The 17,991-nt window shown below is 50.7% G+C and overlaps 1 protein-coding gene across 4 annotated transcripts in view; it reads right to left on the bottom strand.

Annotated features, from left to right (window-relative positions):
- The window catches only part of PITPNM3 (PITPNM family member 3), a 97,198-nt gene that overhangs the window by 27,780 nt on the left and 51,427 nt on the right, over nucleotides 1-17,991 (bottom strand). The window contains exons 4-5 of one of the 4 annotated variants that reach the window (XM_086359504.1): nucleotides 16,540-16,587; nucleotides 15,935-16,081 (exon numbers count right to left, since the gene is read on the bottom strand). The exons of 1 other annotated variant lie outside the window; for it this stretch is intronic. In XM_086359504.1, the coding sequence (XP_086215630.1) occupies nucleotides 15,935-16,081; nucleotides 16,540-16,587 (195 nt within the window). Of the gene's footprint in view, nucleotides 1-10,198; nucleotides 10,245-15,934; nucleotides 16,082-16,539; nucleotides 16,588-17,991 lie in introns of all 4 variants that reach the window. 2 more of the 4 variants (XM_086359506.1, XM_086359503.1) reach the window with 2 other exon arrangements.

Here is a 17,991-nt window from a genome sequence, read left to right on the forward strand (position 1 = left end):
TCCTTGGGAAAGGGAGGCCGGCAGGGAGGCCAGACATGATGAGGTCCCTGAGGCCAGGCGGGGTGTCCCAGAAGGGAACTCTCCTGCTCTTTCTTCCTCTCCCAGTAACTTCAGCAGCAGGACGAGTGTCATCTCGTGACTCCCAGATACAGATGGAAACTCGGACCAAGCATTCTCTGAAAATAGCTAGAGATGCTGGATAAAATACTTTTTAAAGATCTGGTTGAAGCTCTCAAAGTGACTGCAAAGCCTTAAATGATGGGACCCTGGTCCCGGGGAGGTGGAGCCTCCGAGAGGCAAAGCCAGCATCTAGGACCACATGAGCTGTCACCCACGAGCTTCGGGGCCAACCACTGCCAAGACTCTTTCCTTGCTTCTCTCAGCAGCCACCCCCTCCCCTAGGAAGCACTTCTGAGCATCCAGACCTGCCTGAGCTCCTGTTCCTCTACGTACATGCAGGATTCTGTACACGAGAGCTGTGGACCAAATCTGGCCCACCATCTGTTTTTGTAAATAAAGTTTTATTGGGACACAGCCAGCTCTTTCATTTATGTGTTGTCTGTGGCTGCCTGTGCCACAGTGGCAGAGTTAACTGGTCATCACAGAGTCCTTACAGTCGACAAAGGATTATCTGACCCCTTACAGAACAGTTTGTCTGATCTAACACCCACATTTCTGAAAGCCACTGCACTGGACTCTCAGGTGGAGAGAGGCCTTTAATACATCCAATGGCCCCCTCACGGCCCACCCAGTGATGCCAGCCACGCAGAAATCCTCACCGCCTCTCCTTTCTCCCCATGAGAAGGGTACTGTTTCCTCTGTGTGGCTGAACCACATGGTTGGACTGTGAGCCACTTGTTTGCCTCCAATGACTGGGAACTCACTCACCGCTAAAGCAGCGGGTTCTAGACAGGATGGCCCTCTCTCCCTCCCACTCTGCCCCCACCCCCTGTTGTGAGACTGCAGCACCCACTAGGAGTCACGTCTGGGGAACGGCCTTCCCAGAGGCTTTGTGGGCAACCCTCTGGTGGGTGTGGGTGAGAGCCCTGGCCAACACGTTTCTGAGTCAACAACATCTCAGCCGTTTCTGGCCCCAGGGGAGGGCACTTCTGCAAAGAATTCCAAGTGAGAAGCTTTGCTTAGCCGGGAAGTACATTTCTGAAATATTGTGTCCTCACGGACACAACTCTGGTCTAAGGGTAACTGCTTTATGAGCTTGGAGCTGCTGCCCAAACAGACAGGAAATCGTTTCCCCGATGATGGAGGGGGTTGCCTTGAAGGAGGAAGAAAAAAAACTTGTTTTGAGGCTGGACTCTGCCCAGCACTTACTCAGGCTCCTTCAGTGGCTCAGGCTCTTCTGCCTTATTTCTAACATCCTGTAGACCTTGCCCTGGGCTTGGCTAAATGAGGCCTGCACCCCATCTTCAGGACAAGATCATAATAAAAGACACCAGTAAAGGGCACATTCTTATTGAGCACTTATTATGTTCCAGGCATTATGAGCTTTACAGGTACTATCTCATATAGCCCCCACAGTTAGCCTCTGAGCTGTGGTCCTTTTCTTATTAGCCCCATTTTACAGATGAGAAGACTGAGGCTCCAACAACCAAGATCACTTGCCCCAAACCACACAACTAATAAGACTGAGCGAGCTGCCCCACACTTAGTGGAAGACGATGCTTGACAAAGTGGTTCCCCTCCCATCCCCCTGACCTCCACAGGAACTTCCCAATGAGGCAGTATGACAATCTCCTTTCTGCAGGAGAGAAACACAGAAGCACAAAATGATAAGTGACACCTTGAAGACCGAAGTCCCCAAGACCTCTTCCCACTGCACTTGAAACAGTCTGCTAAGGGGAAACCCCAAGAAGGGACGCTGACGGTCACTTCCCCAGGATGAAGCGACCATGCTTCGTAGTGTGTGCATCCTCGTGCGTGCAGCTCTGGGGCAGGTGGACCAGGAGGAACCAGGAGCTGGGCAGAGCTGAGGTCATGGGTGGGAAGCCTGGGAGATCCCTCACTTCTGGGGCTGGGAGAGACCTAGCTGGGACCGTGGACTTTGGAGCCAGAATGCTTGAACACGAATGTAGGCCCCCCCCTTTTTTTTTTTTTTTTTTGGCTGCACCAGATCTTTGATGCAGCACGCAGGCTTCGCTTATGAAACGTGGGCTCTAGAGCTCACAGGTTCAATAGTTGTGGCACTCGGGCTAAGTTGCCCCACAGTACATAGGATCTGGGTTCCATGAACAGCGATTAAACCCATGTCCCCTTCATTGAAAGGTGGATTCTTAACCATTGGACCCCAAGGGAAGTCCCAAAATGTAGGTTCTTACCAGCTGTGAGTTCTGTGCCTCAGTTTCCTCATCTGGAATATGGGCATAATAATAGAAGCTACCTTATAGAGTGGATGATGAGGATAAAGGAACCCATATATACAAAGTGCTTAGGACAGGGCCTGGAACATGTTAAGTGCTATGTAAGTGTTAGTAGTTGTTTATTATTATTATTACTATGATCCAGGGTGCATCAGGGTGGGTGGGTGGGGCACAGAGTCAGGGCCACGGCTGACGCAATGGGGCTAGAAGCTGATGGGGACATCACCGCCTCCACACTCCTGCCCTGCCCCCAAGTCCCTCCCTGAGACCTGGCAGGATCCCCAGCCTCACTGGGCTGGATGCCTGCTTGCAGTGTGATTACAGAATTAAATACTGTGATTGCCACAAATTACCATGGCGAGGCTATAAATAAGTTGCAGGGAAGACATGAGGGTCCTGCCATCTCCTGGGCACCATGCCCTGTGTTAGGTGGGGACCGCATCCTGTACCCTCGCTGATTACACAGACTCAGAGCACCTGCATCCTTGATCTTCCTGTGGTCAGCTCCCTTGGGGCCCACATGATGCTCTGGGCATCAAACCATGCTGAGTCCTGGACGCAAACAATGCTGAGGCAGTTCCTGGCTCAGAGGAGACAAGAGACCAGCAGGGTTGCCCTCAGCATCCCTCAACCCTTCTCTAGCTGAGGGGAAGAGCCTGACCCCCGCAAGCTGTTTGAAGACACAGACTTGCTTCCTTTTAATGCACAAAAGTCAGAGATGCTTTGCTCTAGGAGAGGGGAGGAGGGTAGACTTCGCCTGCCAGATCTGGATCCTGGCCCCTTGAGAGCTGGGTAACAGGAGCAAAGTTTCCCCATCTCCAGTCTTAGAAGAGACCTCTATAGACAAGCTGAAAGGCAGTTTAGTACCCATCTGCTGGTATCTTGCCCACAAGGGTTCTGCTCCTCTAAGAACCAGACATTCCTACCACAATGAGTGAGGCCACAGGCTCTGAATCACTCAAAGACACAGCTCTCACTCTTCCATGCGTTTGTTCATCCTGAACCCTCTGCCTGGTAAGGCCTTCCTCCTCTGCAGACCAGCAAACTCCTACCTAACCTTCAAGACCCCACTCAATTGTCACCACCTCTGGAAAGCTTTCTGAGATCTACTCAGAGATGGTTATCTCACAGTGTGCCTGGTGGGGCCTGGCTTGTGGCTGTGAGATTACTTGTCTATTTCCTCATCAGACTATGGACCACTTGAGAGCAGGGCTTATCAGTGGTCATGGCATTTTTGTGAAAACTTATTGCAAGTGAAGATCCCAGGGTGCACATGACCTAGGAGACATCTCTATGCTATCAGCCCCCTAGGAGAAATCAGGATCAAGGGAGCATCATCCACTGGGAGGTACATTCCTTGGAAGTCCCCAGAGGAGTGCTATCAGGGAACTTCTGGGAATTCTAGAGCAGTCTGGCCTGGGCCTCATCACTCTGCCCCTAAAGGCTGCCCCAGAGCCACTGGTGACAAGAGCTGGCGGCAGGGGTTCCTGGGTGGTGGGAAGCCACATGCCAGGAGCCCCAGGACTTCATTGTCAGGCTGCCTGTTTCTTCCCACTTCCTGTTCATTTCTGTTTGCAAGGCCTTACTCAGGCTGGGTCCCTGCCGTGCCCAGATTTGGGGTGGGGTGAGCCCACAGCTGTTTTTGTGACAACGTTTTGTGATGAGCTCTGGGGCAAGCCAGATACTGCCATGCCTGTGCTCGGCACCCTTGCCAGCACTGGCACCCGGACCAGTGGCCCACCCAGCTCACCATGGCTCCTCCTGCCAGTTGAAGAATGGAGGCTATTTTTGCTTAATCACAACCTTGGAAAGGCACAAATCGTGATTATCCCTTCTAATTACCAATGTGCCGCACTGCTCTCGAGACAAAAGCCAAGGTCGTCACCCACACACTCGGCACCCTAAGCAGAGTGTCACCCGGGTTGGCCGAAGACTCCGTTTCCATCTCTCTTGCCATCCGCAACTGGGGACCCACAAGGAGTAGATGCTGGCAGTGCCCCCAGGCTAAAGCTGACCACTGAATTTTACCCTCCTTCTACCAGCCCTGACAGTCACCCTGTCTCTCTCTTAAGTCACCCCCCAGGGTCAACTGAACAGAACTAGACACAGCTTGAGACCACATGGCACGTTCTGAGACAGGTCTGCAAAAATACCTAATCCTTTAGAGCACATTGAAGCACACGCATGGGCAAACACACACATGTTTTTCTGGATGAGCCCAGTGGCTTGGCTGTCCCATTCTGAAGCGGGAGACAGGAGCTAGATCTAGAAATGTCTGGGAATATCTAGAGCTTCATCCAGCAGCAAGCAGGAGGTTCAGACCACGGCCCCAACCCACCCCCTCCCCAGGGAGACCCACATGGAGAAGGGCACACACACAGGATACAGACATAGAGTTCTAGGATGGGAAATGTATGCCCTAGTCAGAGGGTGATCTTGAGCACTCTCCCCACCATTGCAAAATGAGAGGGTAGGACTATATTCCCTCTATTTTTAAAAGCTTTTTTTTTTTAATGTGGACCATTTAATAAGTCTTTATTGAATCTGTTACAATATTGCTTCTGTTTTATGTTTTGGTTTTTGGGGTATGAGGCATGGATCCCCGAGCAAGGATCAAACCCACACCACCTGCATTGGAAGGTGAAGTCTTAACCACTGGACCACCAGGGAAGTCCCCTGTGTTCCCTCTTAAGAGTCAGGCAGTCCGAGATTCCATGAGTCCAAGCGTGCTGTGTGAGCTCAAGCATCCATGCCCAGCAGAATAATACCCTTGGACCCTAATGAGACCTGCAGGCAGGATGGGTGAGTTGCTTTGAGGGATCTTAGAGGAAGGAAGAGGAACCAGAACATGGCAGGTGGCAGATGTCACCTGGATTTTCAAAGTGGTTGATTGCACCTAGGGAGTATCATGTCAAATTCCAGACAAGATCTATTGCAAATTAAAAAAAAAACAACAACAAGTGTTTGGGGGGCCATTAGAAAAGGAAGCAATGGCCCCCAGAGCTCTGATAGGCTCACTTGGACCTCTCTGGCCAACCCCATCTCATTGCTTGTTGGGTGGGGTCACTGGACTGGGAACCCGAGCAAGCACCAAGGGCTTAGGACATCTTAGGGAGGAGGGACTCTGGCAGATGACAAACCAGGTCAGAACCTTCGGCTGTCAAAGCAGCTCAAGGAGTGTGGGTTTGTGAATGGGGCCAGGACACGGATGGGATGGTGTGAAGCAGGGAAAAGAATGAGCCTTTGTTGGTTAGTTTTAAAACTTTTTTGAAACAGTGAAATCTTTTGTCCAGCGCAATTTTCTTTAGGAGGCCAATTTGTAGAACATGTGAAAGTGGGCAGCTCTGGCTGAAGCAGGTTGGGGGGCCCAGAGCCCCACCTCCTTACTCCCCTCACCCTTGCCTTAGGCAACCACTGAGGGCTCCAGAGAACAATTAAAAAAGCCACCGACCTTGTTCACCAGACAGACTTCAGGCCACCCTCCTCCCTGGAGCCCCATTCCTAGGCTTTATGCAAAATAGCAATCTAGGTGGAGGGGTGGGATGAAGGGTTAGAGGCCTGATAGCGGAAGAAAACACAGAGTGTTTATAAGTGGTTTTCTCTGGATGGTGGGACAATGTGTGATTTTTTTTAACTTTCTACTTTTCTCTGTTTTCCAATTTTCCTCTAGCAAACTCATTTCTTTTCATTTAAAACTATATGAATACATCGAATGGATGCAGTACAAGTATGTGTCATATTCACAATAAGAACATTTTCAACACGCTATCATACAACTCCTGATTCTACTAAATGCAAATACTACAGACAAAACAAAGTGAAGTGCTCTGCCCTCTGGGAGCCGAGAGCAAATGAGAGAACGCAAAAAGGAAAAGAAATGTTATGGAAGGAAAGAACAAATGGGAAACCCGATGAGTGAGTCACCATCCTGCATTTGAGTTAAAAATTCAACTTGACATGACTTGCCAATTCCTCCTCCATTGGTTATTGCCCAAACCTGTGTCAGGGCTGAAAGTACCAAGATGAATCAGACATACAGCAGGTAACTATGAGGATCTCTTAGTACTTGAGGGTCACATGATCAAGGTCAGGTCACACGACAAAGATGTCATGTGGCCAAGGCCAGTCATGTGACCAAAGGCTGCAAACAGTTGGAGCCAGGGTAATGGGACCCCCTAAAGATAGTCAGCCTCTGAGGCTGCACACACTAGAGACTTTGGAATGAGGAGGGGTCATCCCTGTTTTGTCCCTGCAGCTCAGGCCACTTTGAGGACATGTCTGGAACCCAATAACTGGGAAGGAAAGTTAAGGAATGAAGCCCAGCCTGGGGAAGAAGGCTCCATAGGACACAGTGGCAGCCTGCAAATCCCAGCTGAGCTGCGTTTGGGTCATGGAAGCAAAGGTGTGGGATGAATGGGAGTGGGGATAGTTTCTGGAGAGTTCCAAATCAGCACAACTAAGGACTGTTTAACAGTTCAAGAGTGACCCATGCTGGCCCAAAGGCAGGATGCTCTCTGCCCTTCAGGATGTTGTACAAGTAAGGGTGTAAGTGGTCACTCAGCAGGAGTGCTGGCAAGAACTGTTCATCTAGGAGCGGGGGATCTAGAGGCCGGGGCCCCTCCTGTGACTCCTCAACCCTTTCAGGGTCAGAAGCCCATCAAGTCAGCCTGGATTCATCTGGAGAATGAGGCCAAACCTCCAGGGATACTGGTCTCCACTAAGGCCTGACCCTCACTAGGGTCTAGGTCCCAGATCCGAACTCTTGAAAACACACTTTTGGCCACCACAAGGGAGCTTAGGGATAGCTCCAAGGAGCCATTCCCCTGGGGGAAACCAGTGTGGCTATCTTGAATCGAGCCCAGGGAAGGTTTCAGACATACAACCTAAGAACCCTTCCTGCCACTACACAGCAATGCTAGAAGGGCTTGGCATCTTCTCTCCTGGGGACTCTCCTATAATAAACACAGTCTTCCTCAAATGTGTCTTAAGTTTCTAGTCCTCATTCAGGCACACTTCACATTCATCCGAGGTGTTCTGCCCATTTTACAGACGAGAAAACTGAGGTTTGGAGAGGTTAAGTGAAAGGGTACGGATATGAACTCAGGTCACCCAGCAAGGGCTCTTTCATCCTCCCGAAGCATCACCCCCGATGGTGCGGGTAGGAAAGGAGTGTTCTTGTCAGTCTTTTAAGTGCCTCCACATGGACTTCCCTGGTTGGTGCAGTGGATAGGAATTCACCTGCCAAAGAGGGGGACACAGGTACAATCCCCAATCCAGGAAGATTCCGTATGCTGCTGAGCAATTAAGCCTGAAAGCCACAATTACTGAGCCAGTGCTCCAGAGCCCATGCTGCACGACAAGAGAAGCCATCATAATGAGATGCCTGTACAGTGCAATGAAGAATAGCCCCAGGACTTCCCTGCTGACCCAGCCGCTAAGACTCCATGCTCCCAATGCAGGAAGCCTGAGTTTGATCCCTGGTTAGGGGACTAGATCCCACATACCACAGCTAAAACTGGAACAGCCAAATAAATAAATAAAGAAGAGCCCTTGCTCACCACTACTAGAGAAAGCTCACATGCAGCAATGAAGACCCAGCACAATGAAAAATAATATAAATAAATAAAATGCTTAAATGCCTCCACACCACAGCCGGCCTACAGAGCAATCCCTGGGAGGAAGGCAGAGGAGCGAGGCTGCCTGAACTTTGGGGTCCTACTCTCTAAGGGACCCCCATCAAGCCAGCCCTGGCCCTGCTTGAAAGTCAGCACACAAAGGAACCCAACAGCACACTCCCCCATGGTAATCCCTTCATATAGAGTGAAGTCAGAAAGAGAAAAACAAATATCATTCATTAAGGCCTATATGTGGAGTCTAGAGAAATGGTGCAGATGAGATTATTTACAAAACAGAATAGAGACACAGAAGTAGAGAACAAATATATGCACACCAAGGAGGGAAAGAAAGGGGTGGGATGAGTTATGAGATTGGGATTGACATATACACAGTCTGGTGCATGCATGCGTGTTCAGTCACTTTGGTCGTGTCTGACTCTTTGCAATGCTGTGGACTGTAGCCCGTCAGGCTCCTCTCCAGGAGGATTCTGGAGATTGTGGGATTCTCCAGGCAAAAATACTGCACTGGGTAGCCATGTGCTCCTCCAAGGGGATTGAAACCATATCCCTTGCGACTCCTGCATTACAGGCAGATTCTTTACCACTGAGCCACGGGGGAAGCCCCACACACTATTGGTCTATGTATAAAATAGATAACTAATGAGAGCCAACTGCATAGCTCAGGGACCTCTACTGAGTTCTCTGTAGTGATCTAAATGGGAAGGAAATCCAAAAGAGAAGGGATACATGTGTACGTACAGCTGATTCACTTTGTTGTACAACAGAAACTAACACAACGTGGCAAAGCAACTGTACTCCAGTAAAAATTAATTTAAAAAGAAAAGAAATTGCTCTAAAATGCCTCTTTCTCACTTCTCAGCTGAACAGTTATCAACACCCAGCCTCCCACCAGGGTGTGGTAAATCAGCCCCTCCTCATTCATTGCTGGTGAAATCGAAAACCAGATCAACCTCCGTGGAGGTCAGTGTGGCAAGGTCATTCCAGACACAGAATGCCCTTGACCCAGCAATCCCAAGTCCATGTGCAGGACGATGTGGATACAACACTAACCATCATCACAGCCCTTATGGTATGGACAAGAGACAGAAAGCAACCTCTGTGGGAATTCCCTGATGGTCCAGTAGGTTAGGGCTCCACACTTCCACTGCAGGGGGCATGAGTTTGATCCCTGATTGGGAAACTAAGATCACACAAGCCATGTAGCTCAGCCAAAAAAAAAAAAGAAGAGGAAAAAAGGAAAGAAGGAAAGCAACCTGTGTGCCCACCAACAGGGGCCTGGTTCAATAAAGCAGGCCACAGCGAAATATGCACGCTTTGCAAAGAAGGATGCTCCCTCGATGTATTCAATAGTCAAATACTCCCGATACGTTATCATCTGAGAAAAGTACAGTGCAGACTGGAAGGCACCGGATGCTACCATCTGTGTGGGGTATATATAAAGATATATATAAATGAATATTCATGGAGATGCTCATGTATGCAGAGAATATCTCTGGAATGTTCTAGAAGAACCTAGTCACAATTGTGGCTTCTGGAAAAAGGGAGACACCCTCATTACCTTCATTCCTTTAGAATTTTCTATTTTATACAATGTCCGTGTGCTATCTACTCTAGAGACATATTAAAAATACGAATTTTTTTCAAAGGGCACGGAGCAGGGTGTTGTTTTTTTGTTTGGTTTTGTTTTTTTCTGAGATACCAATTTGTATGTCCTCCCCATTCCAGCTTCTTTGCCTCTGGGGAGCTTTGTGGCAGAGCTTCCCGGATCTTATTTCCAAAAGCCCTTTTGTTCTCAGAAGAAAGGGATTTGAGGAGACAGAGGTTCCTTGAGACTAAAAAGAGATCGCCACCCTCTGCCCCAGGCCTAAGGGAGAAGGCAGACCTAGCAGGGGTGCCCACCCAACTCAGGGGACTGTTGCAAGTCCAGGAAGGTAGAGGATGATCTGAGGGGGGTCTGACTGCCCTATGCCACAAGCAGCCTGGCCCCTAAGCCAGGAGCCACAGACCAGGACAGAGGGGGCTGGGGCTTGGAGCCCCACAGAGCCCATGAGTGTGGACAGAGAGCTCCCAGCACACACGTGTGTGCCCACGCAGTTGTGGTGGAGAAGAGCCCTGGGGGCCTTGGAACCCAGGCAGGAAGAGGAGGAAAAGGGAAACCCCTGGAATCCCAGAGTGGGGCTGTCTCACCAGTCCAGCTGGGTGGGTCTGCAGAGTCAAAATTACAAAGTGGCCTCTAGAAAAACAAAGAAACATCCCTGTCTCGATACTGAAACAGCTTTACAAAAAAAAAAAAATAAAGGAAGGGGTGGTTCTTTCACAAGTAAGTCAGTGGACGTTACAGTACAGGCTCCAAGTTCCCCTCCAGCTTCCCCCTCCCCACTCCCCAGTAAGGCTCCCTCCCACCGGATCAGCACAGGCCAACCCTCCACGGCTCCTCTCCTCAAGGCCAGGCTCTGCGGGGTTCAGGGTGAGGACTCTCCATACAGTGACCTTCAGGGCTGGCAGAGGCCCAGGGCATTGTCCTCTGCCTGTAGGTTTCCTCAACCAGGGAATGAAGTCCCGCCCACTAGACTCTCCCCCAGTCACGCTGCTTGAGAGCCTTCCTTTTCCTGCTGGAAATCCCCAACAGAATCATGACTAGACTCTAATTGCCCTACAGAAATCTTGTCACGTCAGCCCCCACTGTCCTCTTCCGCGGCTTCCCCCATCCTGACCACAGCCTGTGTGGTCCTCCCGCAGGCCCCAATCTCCACCTGCCTCTCCACCACTCATCTCACCCTCTCTGAGCTCAACCACGGCAGCCTTTTGACTGTTTTCAAGCATCTCCTGCCCCTCTGGCCACAGGGCCTTTGCACATCCTGTTCTCTGTGTCTGGACTCGACCTCTCACCCTCTATGCCCAGATAGCCCCTACAGAAACCTCAGTGTTCCCTCCTCCAGGGGGTCTTCCCTTCTCACTCTCTTCTTCCCAAAAGCACCATGGCTTTCTGTTTCCTGGGACTAATCCTTATACTTTCCGTTTTGTGGTTATTTCACTTGTCTTTCCCTCCTCCAACACCCAGCAGACTGTAAGGTCCTTCGAGGCTGGAACTGGGTTTGTTTTTGTGCCATTTTATCCCCAGAGACTATTAAGGTCCTGGCATATAAAAGAGGCTCATTAAATATTTTTCAAACAAGCAGATGAATGAACTAATCATTTGTTCCCGTTTTGTGCCCCTCTGTGTGTCAGAAGCTGCACACGTCCCAGGCAAAGCAGACACAGCACACAGAGACTCGCGTAAATGACTGCATTGATGCTTTGACACACACAGTGGTGCACTCACAAATGCACAGGCACACACTTCCCTGCATGTGCGCGCGTGCGCGCACACACACACACGAATGGACCATGCCAAGCATCGGCTTACGCACACGCACGCAAGAAAAGTGCTCCCAAGGCGGACGTCTGCCACCCTGAGCTCATTAAAGCCGGCTAAATATAGCCCGTCTGCAGCTGTGCTCAGCAAGCTGCCCACACAGGCCAGGAAAAGATACCAGTTACCAGGCAGACAGTGGGGAGGCCAGCCATGGGCTGGGGGCTTCATGCACCACACCTATGTGGGGCTCCTGGGGGTGCCAAGGGGATGAGGGTACACAGGATGGGTAGCCCTTTGGTGGCTGGTCTGGACGTTCAGAGCTATTTCTTTAGTCCCTGATCCCAGGCAGTGGGAGGTGAAGTCAAGCCACGTCCCCATGACAGCATGGTCATCTTCCCCCTCTCCCTTTCTGGGATAACCTATGGGCTCTTCTGACAGTTATTGGGGTCAAGAAGTCCAGGTCAGCCCAGAATCTGGGACTGGAGCCAGGACACAGCCTGGGAGACATTGGGACTTTGTCAGTGCCTTGGGTAGAGGTTTGGTCAGGATGAAGATCAAGGGATGGTTTGGGACCAGGACTGGGACTCAGTATGGACCACTGTTGGGGTCCACTGAGTTCAGAGATCCACTACTCACCTCGCTCTAACAAGCAGGCATGGCCATGAACAGACCCACCCCATGCCCTGGGCATTGCCTGCTGCCCTACACTGGCCCTGGGAAAGCCATTTGATGACCACAAGTGCAGGTCACATGAGCAGGTCACACTGTATTCCACACAGACTGGGTCCAACTCCAAGGGCACAGTAGGAAGTCCTCCTGTCTGCCTGCCCCCTCCTCCCACCCCCCACAGGTGCAGATGAGAGAGAGGAAGTCCCTCTGACCTGCACTTTTCTGTGCACATCCTGGACTGCACAGTTTTGGGGGGGTGTTCGTGGAGCTGGCTCTTGGAGAGGGTACCTGTGTGACACAGGGGACAGTGGGCACTTCTCCCAGTACCTGGGGTGACCAGAAAGGGGGAAAATGGGAGCTCAGACCAGACATGAGACTAAGCTCTTGAGACAGAGGAGTGAAGAGATCTGGGTTTGAGAACCTTCGGTGGAAGGTTGTGTACCCCTGAGCCTGGCAGGCTACAGTTCATAGGGTCACAAAGAGTTGGACGCGGCTAAAGGGACTTAGCATGCATGCATTCATCTTCTCAGTGTGACACAGTTGTGATGACTGCAGCCCTTCCCAGCATCCAGGTGTTCGTGAAGATCCATGTAGAGTGCCCAGTGCCTTGGGAAGCTGCTGGGAGGGCAAGGGAGGGGGGATGGAGAGAGTGACGCAGCCATGGGTCTCCTGGGAGTCACGCTCCTCCCTGGAATGGGACCTGGTGGGCAGGGGAAGGAGAGTTACTACACCCACCAAACCAATGGCTGTGCCCCCAGCCTCCTCTGTGGTGACAGTAGGTTCCGGCAGGAAATGGGTAGACCCACTCCCTGATCCAAACAGCTGTGAATGGAGTAGAGGGCAGAGGCCAAGAGGACTGGGTCCTGAGGGAATCACTCTGGAAGCCCAAGTCCTTCCTAGCATCTCTTGCTAGCATCTGCTACCATCCCCTCCAGGGGGCTGGATGCACTGCTCCAGCTTTTCATCTAGCTTAAGAGAAAACTGTGCTTGGAGCTCCTTTTAGAAGTCAGTGTGGAAAGGAAGGGGAAAGCAATGTGGGAAAGGTGGGCAGCTAGGTCATGCCGAGGAAAGTCTCATCCTTTACTGGAGAGGAATCACGAAAGGGCATCAGGGTATGAGGACAAGTCTGCCACCTGTGAAGGTCTCTCTGACACTCTGTAGGAAGAATCAAAGTGGGAGAGACCAGAGGCAGGCAGGCCAGCATGGGGGGCTGGATTTGTCCAGGAGAGAAGACGATGGTGGCTTCAACTGGAGAAGGGATGGGGAACAGAGCAGGCCCATTCCCCAAACTCCTCCCAGTCTCTATGGCCAGCTCAGGAGGGCTCCCTGGGGATTCAGACTGTGACAGTGACGTGGAGCCGGCCACGGAACCAGTAGAGCACGGAAAAGACCGCACTCCAGGAGATGCTAAGATGCAGCTCCTACACCTGCACCAGGTGTAGTAACCTCATCCAAAAGCCCATAATTAGTGAGAACCAGGAAACGCTTCCTACGTGTGGGGTGCAGACCCTGACACCCACGTACATGACCGCTATGCCCGCGGTGACTCTAGAAGTAAAGCAGACATTATGACCACCTTTCCACAATGGAGTAAACCCAGGCCCAGAAATGTTAGGTAACTTGCCCAAAGCAGCACAGAGAGCAAATGAAGCAACTGGGCTTCAGACCCAGGTCTGATACCTTTAAAGCTCAGACGCATGAGTCCCAGGATTTTCTGACTCCTCAGTCAGGGCAATTTGCACCACCTCCCACCTTGTTTTTAGTGACGTTTTGAAAAACCAAATGTAAAAATTAAATAAGATAATATACACAGAAGTATAGCATAAATGATAGGGCACATTATAAATGTCAGGCATTGCCATTATTCTGTTTTTATTCAGGGTCACAGACATTTATTTTGCTGCAAATCACCAACAACTACCACCATTATTTCATAAAAGAAAAGGTATTTGAATGCCATAATGTGTAGACAGGACAAAATTATGGAATAAAAATCCTGTTCTCGCAACTGAATGGGTTCAACACCACAATAAAACACATTACAGACTGTCGTTTTGTCTCATTGTCAAAAATGTTGGGTTTGTGCTTGGGAATTACCGCCCTCAATGACCATTTCAGCTCTGAAATTCTTCCATGCATCCATAGTTATTCTTTACTAAACAAGAATATGCTTTAGGAGCAGACGTGGATGACAACCTTCAGCAATATCATTCTGACTAAAATCTATAACCATGGTATAAAAAAAAATGGCTTTGCCTCTCCTTAAACACACATATTTCCAACCAAGTGCAGAAGACACCAACCGTCTGATCAGTGTATTTGCATCTATGCAGAACAGACCTGTGGTTGGCGTCGTGGAGACAGCCCCACGGCCGGTGGCCATGTTTTTTCCCTTTGAGGATGCTGTGGTTTCTTCCTCCCAGAGGCCCAGAAGGAGTGACCTGGGTTCGGTTTCTCTCTCACATTCCTGATGAACATGATTAATCCATTGCTTTTATTTTATGATATTTTGACATCTCCAGGGGAGTCTAGCTGACCAAGGAGAGACTGCCCCTCCCGGGCCATGCTAATTCCTAGAGATAATAAACAACTCAACGTGCCTTTCTGTGCAAACCAACCAATCGTGGGTCCTTACCTCCAATCAACTCCTTTATCTAACTCTCACCCATCAAGCCGATATCCAACCCCCTGCCCAGGAACCCTAGAACTAGAGACCGTCCTGTAGCCCAGAGCTGGCAACATTATTCAGACCAACCCGCCCTCAGCTGCTTCCTCTGCCCTGTCATGCCTTTCCTGTGGAAAACACAATCCGGGCTCTGGGCCATGCATTCCCCACGCTCCTTCTGCCTCCTGACTGACCTGGTGCTTCCCCCACGGTCCCTCCCCTGGAGAAGTGTAAATAACAAATCCTTCTGTCAGAAGCACTAATCTCTCTGGGCTTCACTCAGTCACCTCTATAAATCAAAATTCCACGGGTAAGGACTTCCCTGGCAGTCCAGTGGTTAAGAACCCCATGTTTCCACTGCAGGAGGCACAAGTTTGATCCCTAATTAGGGAACTAAAATCCCATATGCTGTATGGCATGGTCAATAAAATAATAAGCGTGCATATCGTTAAAAAAAAAAACAATCTTGGGGGGCTTCCCTGGTGGTACAGTGGATAAAAATCCTCCTGCCAATGCAGGGGACACAGGTTCGATCCCTAGTCCGGGAAGATCCCACATGCCATATGCCACAACCATTGATTCTGCACTCTACAGCCGGTGCTCCCCAAAATCAAAAGAAGCCACTGTAATGAGAATCCCGTGTACTGCAATAAAGAGTAGCCCCCACTTGCCGCAACTAGGGAAAAGCCTGTGGAGCAACGAAGACCCGGTGCAGACACAAGTAAATAAATAAAGGAAGCTGTTTAAAAAAAAATCCTGCGGGTACATTTTAACACAGAGATCCCCTCATACAGGGCTTGGTTCCTCACATCCTGTAAGGACACGAGAGAGAGAGAGAACTGCCCACTGTCTGCGCTGCCCCTCCCCTTGCCCCGTGAACTTTTTGGCCTGAGCCTTGGTGGGGTGAGGAGGGGGCACCCCTCTCAGAGATACCCAAGCCTCCCAACCCCTGAGCTTCATCTATGAACTTCCACTGGACGTTAGGTGCACAGAAACCTTCTCGGAGACCGATGCACCTACTCGGGGCAGGCCATGGGAAGCTGGTGCTGTAGGTACCCTTTCTGTGACTGACGGATGGAAGAACTGGGAGGAAGAAAGACTTCAGCCTGGGGGATGGGGTCGTAGGGTCTGAGAATGGGCTGAGCCCCACAGAGCTGCAACCGCAGATCAAAGGAGAGCAGGAGAGAGAAGGAAGGGGAGTTCTGAGCCCAGACTCCCCCAGACACACACATACCCCTGCCTCGTGTAAAACTCAATACTGTCAACAGGAAAGACATCTTCCAGTCCACTCCAAACCTCCAAGAAAGATGGCCTGAGGTTGCTGCGTCAGAAACGGACATCTTTACCAAGTCTCTCCTGGGTCTAACCTTGCGCTCAGCCTCTTGAGAAAACACAAGCAGAAGGAAACTTGGAGGAGCCTGCATCATTGGAAGGACCACAAGCACCTGGGAACCCCACTCTGCAGACACAGCCTCCGAGTGATGGGACCTAAGGGTCCTGAGCCCTAGCACAGCCTTGGTTACCGGGTCACCCACTGCGGTTCCTGGAAGTCGAGTCACCCAAAAGAGTCGATCTCAAAGGTTCAGAGGGTTTTCTCCCCATTCCCGTTCCCCCCACCCTGTCTACCCACAAGCAGACCCCACACGAGGCTTCCCGTGGTTCCACCTGCTCTGCTGGCCTCCTCCTCCTGGCACCCCCAGCCTCAGGCCCCGGAGGCAGACAGTGGCCCCAGCCCTCTGGTCCTATGCAGTGGTGAAGACCCTACCACCCAAGTGGGTGAGGGAGTTTGGACCCTTCAAACAAAAAGAGACTCCTGGGGGGCAGTTGAGGGGCACTCACGCTGTTTCTCCTGGAGGAGGCTGGAAGTGCACGGCGTGCTCCCTTCTCCTGCAGAAGAAGAAGAGACAGGTGAGTGGACACCCCATCACTGTTGGCCAGACATGGGGAGGCCACAGTGGCCACCTCAGTCCCTCCTGTCTGGCTGCTGCCTCCCCGAGCAGGGGGTGGGCGGAGGGATTCCCCCACCCCCTCATTGCCCTGCCCCACCCCTGCCACCCCCAGATCTGGGTTCTTTATACCTTTATACACGACGAAGCAGGAGCCCTGATGCCACTGCCCGGGGAGTGCATCCTGGACACGTTTTCACCTTTGCCTGCTCACCTTCATAAAGCAGATGCTTATGTGGGTTTCTCTCTGCTCTTACTCTCACCCATGAGGGTCACCACAGCCCTGCAGACAACCGGAAAGCTCTGCCTCTAGTGCAGCCTCTCTCCTACGTGCTTGATCCACACCACCTCCTGGACATCTGTTCATCAGATCGCCCATGTGCACCATGACCACAGAGTGGGTTCTGGAGCTGCCCCTCTTCCCAAGTCTCCACCTCAACGAAGGCACCACCTTCTCACCGAGCCTGGGAACCACCCGTGACCCCCTCCCTGTCCCATGTCCACATTCAGTCAGTCACAGGATGCTGGGGGCTCTGGCTCCTTCTCTCCTCCTTACCCTCTCCTAGTTCACCAGATTGGCACTCCCCAGGGGAAAGTACTTCTGTATTGTGCACTGGAGTGTCCCTAGGCCTAGAACTGTGTGTCTCAGCCAATATTCGTTGAATGAATAAATGAATGAAGCACATGCGCATGCACACACACACACACACTCCCTAAATATAGAAATCCATCCTGTCTCCTTAAGCTGTTGCAAAGCTCCTGTCTTTTGATGAGAAGCTTTTTTCTATAATTATGAAAGTAATACAAGCTCCTTATGCAACATTTGGAAAACTCCAACCAACATAGAAAAGGGAAAAGATTCCTTATAATCCCACAACTGAGGGAAAACTGGCTCCATTCTATGTCATTCTTTCCAGGCTTTTTTCCACACACATTTCTTTGGGGCCGACTGAGATCAAACCAGCCCTCTGTGGGCAGGAATTATGTCATTTATCTCTGTATTCCCAACAAATAGGTGAATGGTGGTTGGCTCTGAAAGGTATCATAGACAATAAAGAAGCACAAAACACACCTTGTGTACTTTAAGTGGAAGCGTGAAGAAATACATAAAGCTATGAAACCTCTGTAAGTATCACTCCAATGGCTTTGGAACCTCCTACTGAGACCCTGCGTCATTGTTGTGGCTGTTGAGTCGCTCAGTCGTGTCCGACTCTTTTGTGACCATCCTCGGCATTGACAGGCAGATTCTTTACCGCTGAGCCACTCGGGAAGCCCAAACCACATCATGGTTGACTTTAAAATTATTCTATTAGCAATTCGTCATACCTCTCCTATGCAAATGGAA

This window comes from Bos grunniens, chromosome 19, assembly GCF_055505025.1.
Source record: "Bos grunniens cultivar Pamir isolate PY7600 chromosome 19, Bosgru_T2T1.0, whole genome shotgun sequence".
Taxonomy (NCBI): Eukaryota; Metazoa; Chordata; class Mammalia; order Artiodactyla; family Bovidae; genus Bos; species Bos grunniens.